This window comes from Lathyrus oleraceus, chromosome 2 (assembly GCF_024323335.1).
Source record: "Lathyrus oleraceus cultivar Zhongwan6 chromosome 2, CAAS_Psat_ZW6_1.0, whole genome shotgun sequence".
In the NCBI taxonomy this organism is placed as follows: Eukaryota; Viridiplantae; Streptophyta; class Magnoliopsida; order Fabales; family Fabaceae; genus Lathyrus; species Lathyrus oleraceus.
Genome location: NC_066580.1, coordinates 176,765,966 through 176,777,831, shown reverse-complemented (window position 1 = coordinate 176,777,831; position 11,866 = coordinate 176,765,966). Strand labels below are relative to the sequence as shown.

Genomic DNA, 11,866 nt, shown 5'->3' with positions numbered 1-11,866 from the left:
TTGTAATTGTAATAACACCGTCTCTCCGTGATTATATTTTATTTCAGAGAAAATAAAGATTTAATGCAATTTTATTTTATATTTCAAAAAATGTAATTTAGGTTTTATTTTAATAAATTTATTTATTAATTTAAAAAATATTTATGTAGAATTAGTTATTCTTTTCAAATGTGTTCATTTTTAACAAGGCTTACTTATCCGGTAAGCAATAAATAGCCAACTTTATAGCTTTTTCTATAAAAAAAAAACTTTACAATTTCTCTTTTCAAATCAACGTTTGTTTTCCACTTGTTTAAGTAAACTTACACTTGCTTCTTCTCTTGTTCATCACATAGTATTTCGTTTTTTCACTCTGTTCTTGTTCATCATGGCTTCACCAAAAGAACACATTGAACAAATAAGAAGAACAAAGTTCTCTATTGGCGGTGAACAAAACCCTCTGACCGAAGATCTTCACCATGCTGTCAAGAATCTCTCGGCTGAGCTTTATGCAAAAGATGTTCATTTCCTCATGGAGCTAATTCAAGTACGTTTTCCTTTTTCATCATCTTTTTCTTTCCTATGATTATCATGCATATTTAAACATGTTCTTAACCAGTTTTAGATTTTTTTAATCGCAATTTCTGTATCTCTTACAAATTTGTAACACTGAATGTAAATATAGAATGCAGAAGATAACAGTTACATGAAAGAAGTGAAACCGTCGCTGGAGTTTGTCATAACTTCGGATGACATTACTGGTACGGGTGCTCCAGCCACCTTGCTTATTTTCAACAATGAAAATGGTTTTTCTCCCAAGAACATTGAGTCCATTTGCAGTGTCGGACGATCAACTAAAAAGGGCAATAGGAGCAGCGGTTACATAGGAGAGAAAGGTACATGGCATTCTTTTATTGAAATGTTTCTAAAAGTGCTATGGTTTATTATGGAGATTGGTTGAATATTTTCATTGGTTTTTTAATATCTCATTTGAAAGTAGATGCATTTCATTTGTTTGAATGAGTTCAATGTCATTCCATTCGTTGACAACTTTGATCTCTTCTGGAAATACTTGTTACTCAAGGAATACTTTATAAAGTAATGTTTGCCTATAGATTTCTACTAGAAGAAAATGCAATTTTTTTGACATAATCTCTCATTTGATTGAATTTCAGGAATTGGTTTTAAGAGTGTGTTTTTGGTTACTGCACAACCTTATATCTTTAGCAATGAATATCAGATAAGGTTCAATGAAAAGCCCTGCCCACATTGCAGTCTTGGATATATAGTTCCTGAATGGGTTGAGAAGAAGCCAACCCTGTCGGACATAAAGAAGATATATGGTAAAGATTCTCTACCAACTACAACTATTGTCTTGCCTCTGAAGTCGGATAAGGTTGATCCTGTAAAACAACAACTGTCAAAAGTTCATCCTGAAGTTCTTTTGTTTCTTAAAAAAATCAGACACCTTTCTGTCAGAGAGGTAAACAAAAATCCCTCACAGAACACTATAACTTCTGTATCAATTTCCAGTGAGATTAACTTTGTGACTAGAAAAAACATGAATGCAGAGTCCTACACACTCCATCTCTCTGCCGGGGAAAATAGTAGTTCTGAGAAGGAATGCTCCTACTACATGTGGACGCAAAAGTTTCCTGTTAGGCCAGAAAATGTGGTCGAAAGGAGAACCGATCTGGAAGAATGGGTTGTGACATTAGCCTTTCCAGTTCATGAGAGGCTTCATACTAGCAAAACCTCGCCAGGGGTGTATGCATTTCTTCCTACAGAGATGGTCACTAACTTTCCTTTCATTATTCAAGCTGATTTTGTCCTTGCCTCATCTAGGGAGACAATTCTCTTGGACAATAAATGGAATCAAGGGATACTTGAATGTGTTCCGTCTGCATTTATGGATGCATTCAAAACACTTGTCATACGATCTGGTCAAGTTCCGGTATCTAGTTTGGCTCGTACTTTCAAGGTCCTTCCCATTGAAAGTTCTCCATTTGAGAAGTTTAATCATGTGCGGGACAAGATCAAAGCAAAATTAATTGAAGAAAATATTGTTCCCATTGAGACATACACAGAACAAAAGCACTTCTATAAGCCTGGTGCAGTAAGCAGGCTGCTGCCCGAATTCTGGGACATATTGAATAAAGCCAGGGACGAAGGAGTGTATCTGCTTAACCTGTCTTCTCATGATGGTAGGAAGATCCTGAGTTCTTCGTTTGATACAACCGAGTATGATAAAATACTTGACTTTTTAGGGGTGAAATCAGTTAATGTTGATTGGTACGCCAAGTGCATCCAAAGTTCTAATCTTGTTGATGGAGTATCAGAAGATCTCTATCTACAGCTTTTATTGTTTGTTGCTAAATATTGGTCTTCAAAATTTGAGGGAACAAACATTGATAGTATTCCTTTGATTAAGTATGTGTCACTCGATGGAACTCTATCCTCTTTCAATCTTGATGAATGCACACAAAGCCATGCAGGTGCCAAGCGAGTAGTAATAACTGACTCAAGTCAGTCTAATGTTTGCTCTTGGCTCATCAATTGGAACAAGGAATTTGCATGTGCAGCAAACTGTTTTTTTATGCCAGAAACAACACAGAAAGCTATGTTAAGAATGTCCCACAAACAGACTTTGATGGAATGGCTTGTAAGTGAAGTAAATGTTACTAGTTTGAGCCCGTATGCTTTTGCAAAACTCCTCTGCAGTTCTGTTAAAAATAACAGAAAACATGCCATTGCATATGCTCATTTTTTGTACCATTCTTTGTCCAAGGGGTATTTGACAAAGCGTGAGGTTGATAGTCTATGTAATTCTATGCCACTTGTTGATAGCTACGGGTCAATCACTGTGAAAGGAGAAGGGGTTCTTGTGCCCGCAAATGTGAGTAAATGGGCAGACTTGATCGTTTCTAATCCTTGGAGGGATGAAGATTATGTTGAGCTTGGGAAGGAGTACCTTAATTCATCATCTTATGCAGGCCAATATACAGATTCCGGGAAGCTTATTTGTTTTCTCAAAACACATGTTGGAGCTTCTGACATACCTCATATATCTCCTCCAAATGCTGGATTTTCAGCAGTTAATACACCACTTACGAAAGACAACGCCTTTTTGCTTCTGGAATGGATTCGAAATCTTAAGTACAAGGGAGTCCATCTACCAGAGAGGTTTTTGAAATGTATAAAAGATGGAAGCTGGCTTAAAGTCACTGTCAATGGATACAGGCCCCCTTCGAAGTCGTTCTTAATTCGCTCACCGTTGGGGAAAATTCTTCAGAATGGTTCTGTTCTTGTTGATATCCCACTGATTGATGAGCGCTTCTATGGGGATAGAATAAATACATACGAAGAGGAGTTGAAAACAGTTGGAGTGATGTCCAGTTGTGAGGAAGCATGCAATTTCATTGGAAAAGAACTTATGTCTCGTGCATCTTCCTTCACTCTAAGCATGAATCATGTTCTTTTGATGCTTAAATTCATCCGATATCTTAGGAATAGTCTTCTTCCTTTGGATAAATTTGTGAACAGCATCAAAGATGGGCGTTGGCTAAAGACTTCTTGTGGTTTAATGTCTCCTGTGGGATCTGTGTTGAATGATTCTGAGTGGCAAGTAGCATCCCAAATCAGTAATATCCCTTTTATCGATCAATCTTATTATGGTTATGAAATATGCAGTAGTTACAAAGATGAGCTGAAGCTGCTAGGAGTGATAGTTGGCTTGAGTGGAAATCATGAGATTGTCATCAAGCACTTAAAGTCGCCGGCAAACTTGGCATCTTTGACAGCTGAGGCTGTTCTTTTGTCTATGCATTGCATGAGACTCTCGAATGATTCTAGTAAACTCTCTACTTCCCTAAAGGGAACAACCTGCCTGAAGACAAACATGGGTTTCAAAATACCCAGTGAATGCTTCTTGTATGATCCGGTGTGGGGCTGCATTTTGGATGTATTTGATGGCTTTCCTATAATTGATAAGAAACTCTATGGAGAGAAGATATTTTTGTACAAGGCTGAGCTGAGGAAGATTGGTGTTATGGTTGATTTTGAAGATGTCATCAAAAAATTTGCTTCTCTCTTCAAACAGAAGGCATTACAAACTTCAATTAGCAAAGAAAATGTCATGTCATTTCTTTCCTGTTGCAGGCTGCTGAAGAAAACTGATTATAGTTTTCCTTCGGATTTCTCGACCATTATACATAATCAGAAGTGGCTGTACACTAAGGTTGGCTGTTATACATGCCCCGGAAAATGCATATTATATGCTCCGGAGTGGAAATCTATATCTTCAATTACTTGTCTCCCATTCATTGACGACAGCGACAAATATTATGGTGCAGCAATACAAAAATACAAGGAAGAGCTAAAGAGCATTGGCGTTGTTACTGAATTGAAAAAAGGACTGAGGTTTGTGCTCGAATGTCTGAATTTTCCTTCAAATCCCTCCACTATTACTCCGGAAAGTGTGCTTTCTTTTCTGGGGTGCATCCAAAGTCTATTGAGCGAGAACAAGTTTTCCGTTGATGAAGAGTTAAAAAAGAGATTGTCCAGAAATTGGTTGAAGACACATGCTGGTTATAGGCCTCCAGAGATGTGTTTGCTGTTTGATTCCAAGTGGAGTTCTTTCTTTAATCCAACTGATGGGCCATTTATTGATGAAAGTTTTTATGGACCTAAGATTGCATCTTTTCAGAAGGAACTTAATGCAGTAGGAGTTATTATTGATCTTGAGAAAGGATGTTCCTTGCTTTCCAGTCACCTTGAGTCTCTCTCTAACACTGATAATATTGTGAAGATTTATAGGTATTTTATTTATCCAACTACTTGTTATGTCTATCTATTTGCTTCTTTATTGACAGCAACCTTAATACTTTTTCTGACTTCTATTATATTGTGAACATATATAGGTACTTGTCCGAATACGGTTGGAAGCCAGAGAAACAAGACGACAAGAAAATTTGGATTTCAAATGGAACCAATGGAGGGAAATGGGTCGATTCTGTAGAATGTGTCATACATGATCCGGATAAGCTTTTTTCTTTGAAGTTTTATGTTCTTGAAGATATCTATGATAAGAAAATTCTTCCTTTCTTAACCTTTTCCATGGAAGTCAGGTATAAGCCCTGCGTTGAAGATTATGTTGATCTCTGGAATGATTGGGAGAAATCGTCCCAAGAATTGTCCTATGACAAGTGCTGTAAATTCTGGATGTTTATCATGAAACACTTGGGCTCGAATACCGAGAAGAAACTTTCTGAGAGGCTAATCAAACTACCTGTAACCACATGCAGCAAAGAAATATTTCTGCAGGATAAGGAAGATGCATTTATTCCTGATAATCTTCATCTGAAAAGGCTTTTTGAGAATGAGAAAGTTTTTGTGTGGTATCCTGAACAGAACTTTGGCCCATCCTCCATTGCTAAGTTGTATGACATCTACCGAAAGGTAGGTGTTCGGAATATCTCTGAGTCTCTGTCGAAAGAAGAATCATCATTGGTTAATGATGATGGTGTTGAAATGGTGCAAGTTGATCCTAATAGCATTTTCAACTTAAAAGGTTTGGTTAAGCTCATTCTTGGCTTCCTTGCTTGTTCAAGCTTGAAAATGGAAGCTGACAAGAGGCATGAAGCTGTTCAAGGTCTTCTCAACCTGAGTTTCCTGAAGACGATGGTTCCTGTCACGGTAAGCTATAGTTTATCACTGTCATCAGGGGACATTGTTACGAAGAAAGATGACAAAATGGTTCGCTGGGATAGGCAAATGTCCAAGTTTTTCATCCATAAGATGGATGAGTCTCAGGGAAATGCACTCAAGTATGCAACATATTTCTGTGAGACTATATCTGAAGGTGTTTTGTGTGAGAATCACGATTTTGTTCCTGCGCTATCTGAGTTGATCACACTGGGGTTTTTGCTGAACTTCAAGGATGAAGATATTGATTTTCTGATGGTGTCCAAGAACTTACAGATTTTCCTGGAGGATGAAAAGTTTCTCAGTTCTGCCTTCCCATCTGACTAAGTATTATGCAGTGGTTTTATTTTGTTACTGTGTCTGTTTGCTGAATATGTTTGATGTTTTCTTGTTCTATTTTCAGTGTGTGAGTGACTATGTTCAGACTACTTTATGATTTTGTATGGGAATTACCTATTAAGTACCTTTTAACAATAGTTTGTTTCCTTTATTTCTATTCGATGGCCTCTACTAAGGAAATTTCACAGCTAATTCAAATTAAGACTCTAAAAGATTGTGCTGTTTATGAGAAATTTGTGATATTAATCTGGATTTTATATAATGGTATATGTAAGTCTTGTGGTGGTGTGATGGAAGATGTTAGATGTCATCATGTGAAGGAGTGATTGCTAAACAATTGGTTTATTGGAGGAGTGAGAAGGTGTTAGATGTCAGTGTTTATTTATGTGTTGTTTTGTTACTATCTCTGTTTTTTAGCTTTTTACTTCCTTAGTTTATTATTAGAGAAATGAAAAATCTAAACCGCTAACTTACATCAAACTGTAATTTTATATATATAAGGTATAAAATATAATGTTTTAATATTTTATTCTGTCTGTACAAAAAAAATTGTTTTGTTAAACTATACTAGTATGTATCTTTGTATCTTTGTATGAAAAGAAGGGTTAACATAGCAAATCTCTTATTTTTAAGTGTCACTACTTTCGTTTATTTTAAATTTTATATTTTATATTTTACACATAAAAAAAGTAAATTATTATTGTTAATTTTTAAATAATAATTTTTTTTATCTATAATATTTTTAATTATCTATTATATTTATTTTACTTTTTTCCTGTAATAAATATTTAAGATTAATTTTGACAAAAATATAATTAATACTAACTTAAATTTTTCAAGTGAATATTAAAAAAAAAATTTTTTTTTTTAAAAATGACCCCTAAAGAAGAATCAAGTGAATACTTGTTTATCCCTTAATTTTATTAGATCTTAACTAATTATTCTATTTATGGGCTGAACTAGTTAGATTTATAATTCCTTTCGGTTTATAACTAGTTAAATTTATATTGTTCTTTTTTGGTTATAAACTAAATTGAAAATTCGTGAAGATTACTACCGTTTGAAAAAATATTGTCCGTCCTTGTGACGTAGAGAATTCATGCATTATAGCGAAATGCAGTGCGTTTTAGAGAAAAACATTGTGTCTATTCTAACACTTACATAAGACGTTTTTATTAGCCATTTGTTTGATTTGTGTGTGGGAAATTCCAATGAGAAAAATTTTAAGGGAGAGAAAGTGAGTTTTTTCAAGATTTATTGTTCTAGCAATTGAAAGACTTTGAGATTATATTTTAAAGGATTTAAAAACACTTTAAAATTATATTGAGAATTTGAGAGTTTTTTCAAGATTTATTGTTCTAGCAATTGAAAGACTTTGAGATTATATTTTAAAGGATTTAAAAACACTTTTAAATTATATTGAGAATTTGAGAGATTAAAAAATAGTTGAGTAGAAAATCAATTGAAGTTTATTTCTTGTAAATAATTTGTAATTTTTTATTGTTGAGAATTTTCCAAATGTAAGTAGTATAGATAATAGTCTCCTTTTGGTTGAAGACGTGGAGATTTGAGTATTTATAAATGAGAGATTTCACTCATCTATCATCTGAAGATTTTAGATGAATATGTGGTGTATTTCTCACAAATGTGTTTCTTCTAAAAGAAGAAATCTCACAATGTTCAATGATCCATAGTGAATAACTCCTCCAATATTTGTAACTACTTTTGAAGTATAATGAATACCAAACTTCGGACCTTTTAAGACCGAATCGAAAAAACTTTTTTGTAATATAGACTCAAAATTTACTACTCTAGTATGACCCTTTACATGCTTCGAGTTACCCGACTCTAAAAGAACTCTTTTATTATATTATTTTTAATATAAAATTAAAATAAAACCTCCTGACATTTATTATAAATAGAATTAAAAATGATATTATTTTACTATAATATATTTTTATACTTTTAATAAATACTATAATATATTAAAACATGTCTAAATTGTATAAAATAATATTCAAATATTTCACATAAGAAAACTAATAGAATATGAGGAAATTGTGAAGTATACAAAATAATTAAATATTAATTAAATATATTAATGTTTAATATTTGAAAATAAAAGATTTAATAGAGTAGAGATAAAACAGTGATGTGAGAAAAATAAACACTACGCCAAATAAGGGAAAAGAGGGCGCTTATTTTGGCCTATAACAGCGCTTTTAAGCGCCCTCTAATCTGGCGCTGGCATAGGTAAAGACAGCGCTTTGTTTTCCTGGAGAAAGCGCTGTCTAAAGGCCCACATTATAGTGCGCTTTATGAAAAAAGCGCCCTCTGGAGTGGTCCATAAAGGGACACCTTAGAGGGCGCTTTCTGGAAAAAGCGCCCTCTAAAGTTGTCAATGTAAAGTGTTTAGAGGGCGCTTTCTGGAAAAAGCGCCCTCTAAAGTTGTCAATGTAAAGTGTTTAGAGGGCGCTTTCTGGAAAAAGCGCCCTCTAAAGTTGTCAATGTAAAGTGTTTAGAGGGCGCTTATTTTTTTAAAATAACTAACACTTTAGAGGGCGCTTTCTGCAGAAAGCGCCCTCTAAAGTTGTCAATGTAAAGTGTTTAGAGGGCGCTTTCTGGACAAAGCGCCCTCTAAAGTTCTCAATGTAAAGTGTTTAGAGGGCGCTTCCTACAGAAAGCGCCCTCTAAAGTGTTAGTTATTTTAAAAAAATTTGTTTGAAAAACAGTGGATATTTAATTGGTAACCTGTTCGCATGCTGCAAAAGTGTAAAATTCATATTGATTTCATCCTTTAATCCAATGTTATACACCATTAATCCATTGATATATACAACATGAATCCATTTATATACAACATTAATCCTCCATATATACAACATTAATATATGATTCTTTGATCAACAATATACAACAACATATTCATGATTTAGTAAAAGTACAACAACAATATACAACATGTATACAACAACAGCATACAACAACAACATTCCATACATATATGTACAACAATATACAACCTAGCTATATGATTCTTTGATCAACAATGAATTGACACAATTCATCCTTCATTTCATCCAAATGAGCTCTTGAGTAAGATTTGTATTCCTCAAAGTACTACAATTAAGAGAATAAAACATATTCATGATTTAGTAACAAATTAGATTAGTTATCCGATAATATTAAAATAAACCCTAAGTTATTATTCCATACCATTTTTGAGATGTCTATACGATTCAATGCAATGATGTCTCTCATAAATCTCAATACAAAAAATCCGCAATCGACCGAATTATTTTGCTGAGGACACTACACAGAAAAACAAACAATATATATATAGTTAATTTCTTACAAACACTATTATAAGCAAAAAAACAAACACTATTATAAGCAAAAATAAGATACTTAATATATACCTGAACTCTGACCCAGGTAATGTCCTTCCTAATGCGGTAATTCTTTTTCGATCTAAATTTTAGTATTGCCCTAACAAAATAAAAACGTATATTGAGATCAATCTGACAGACATAATTAAATATAGAAATACACAGGAATATTTAGGGGAATTTCACTTACGTGTCAACCGTCTTCTTCAAACCCGGATATTTACTCCAATCACCCGATAACGAATCGAGATAATACACTATTAGTCTCGAAAGATCCATAGCAACCAACACCCAGTGGCCACTGTAAAATAAAACAAAAATTTAGATGAATGAAAATTTTCTACGTAAAAGATATACATAGATTAGAATGAAATTATTAGAAAGAAAATCTAACCCGTTGCCAGAATTAAACGGTAAAAAAAACAAACTGCGTGTAGTATTATCGCCGGCCGCCATGAATCTATCGACTAGATCATTCTTTACGGATGTTGGATTTTTCGATATTAACGTTGCGTTGACACGGGAAGCAGCAATAAAATTGAAACGGTTACACAATTCAGTTCCCCGCATCAATTTGTCATACATATACCTTAAATAGAAACATAATAAATATTAGACTACTCATTGAAATGTGTAAATAAATTGTTTAACTAAGTAAATTATAGATTGATCGGAGTACCATATGTATGTATGAATGATAGCGATGCCCAATTCGTCGTGCTCAAAAAGTTGTTGCATGTCCTCCTTTCCAATTATTTCGAAATGAGCTTTTCCGAAAACACCTTCATCAAAATCTATACTACGAATGGACCCGTCCATAATATCGGACTCTTCCACCATTTTCTCAAGACGCATCATAATTTGAGATTTTGTCCCGGCCGTCGTTGGAATATCCTTCGTTGGAATATCCTTCGTTGGAATATCCTTACCATCGCTTTTCAACTTTCGACCGGGAACCTAAAAATTCATATAAAATAAATCATTACTTTTTGTGATGCAAAAGAATCGTTGTGTATATAATTCAATGGGTATATATATTTGTACCTCTTTTTGAGATGCAACCGACTCGATGCGTCTTGAAATCCCTTTACCAGCTTTAGGGGTGGGTCTTGTAGGAGTCTAACATTACCATGTAATAAGGATTGATTAAATATCATAATTGTAGCTGAATTGAAATGTGAATTCTAAATATTCATAATCATTTAGAACATATATACCTCGGCATCAGGGAAAATTAGATCTGACGGCCAACCAACAAAGGATCCGACTGCATCTCGCATCAACGTTGTCTCTGAAACAACGTCGGGTAATGGTAGACGGGCGTCCGTATCTAATACGAGGTCAACCGAAACTTTCATAAATCCCACCGGGAGGGGATTATGGTGAAGTAATTCACCCGAAGTATTGTGCACTTTTCCCTTGCCAACCATGCGATAAGTTGGTGACGATAGATACAGCTGACAAGGTGAAATGCCCTAAACCAATAATAAATGTTATTGTTAACTTGTATATGTGTCAAGTAAAAAAGTGCTATTTTAATTTCATAATAACATATATAATTACCTCGGGAAATTTCGGTTGATGATTGATACTAGCTCGGTCACTAGTATCTTTTGCCTCGGAAGCGCACCTTTCCTCTCTATACCTTGCATTCTCGTTTTGCAGTTGGAGTACTTGTGCCCTTAACTCCGTCAAGGTCTCCATCACCTCTTTGTTGGTAGGATTTTTTGTTTTTGTTTTTTTATAAAATGACGACGGAGTCACACCAAAACCCTTACCCCTCACACGACCGGAATACTCAGGAACATTTAGTACTCGACTAAGTACGCTCCTACAATCCTGGACCTCGGTTGAAGGGGTTTGGGATAAAGTCTCCTGAAATATTATTAGAGGAGATTAAAAATGAATTATATGTCTAACAAAATTTTCGATATAATTAAAGAAATAATGTTACATATACTTACACATTCGTCATAAACATTTTGGACCGCTTCAACGACAGCCCCATCCTTCCCAACCCGAGCAGCCTTCCATAATACGTGGTCCTGAAGAGATGTTGCGTCACTTTTCTCCTCGGCTAGCTACACATTGAATTAGATTATAAGATCACCAATTATAACATATTGTGACAATGTATAAGCTCATAGCATTTGAATATACTCACAATTCTTTGTTGTAACCGTGCATAACCCGTACGCCCTTTTTTGTACGGATACGCGGGTTTTGATGCCCTTTTCCTATTTATGTCGCTTATTTCCTGGATAAAAAAGTTTAAGGCATATTAGAACCAAGTAACTTAACAATTGTATAATAGCATAATTAATAGACATTACATGGAATTTTTCGTTTCTTCGTTTGGCGACAAAGTTATCCCATTCATCGGCTGAAATAATCTCGGCATACTTCATTGGCCGTTCTCCTTCAACAAATTTTCCTTCCTCATCCTTGAGAAATTT

General features: G+C 34.5%; 1 protein-coding gene across 1 annotated transcript; it reads left to right on the top strand.

Moving 5' to 3' along the window:
- The first annotated feature begins 291 nt into the window (after nucleotides 1–291).
- On the top strand, nucleotides 292–6,178 carry LOC127118737 (uncharacterized). The gene is made up of 4 exons (XM_051048992.1): nucleotides 292–526; nucleotides 665–875; nucleotides 1,155–4,794; nucleotides 4,899–6,178. The coding sequence occupies exons 1-4, from the start codon at nucleotides 368–370 to the stop codon at nucleotides 6,007–6,009; spliced, it is 5,121 nt and encodes a 1,706-aa protein (XP_050904949.1). The 5' UTR covers nucleotides 292–367; the 3' UTR covers nucleotides 6,010–6,178.
- Nucleotides 6,179–11,866: the final 5,688 nt, after the last annotated feature.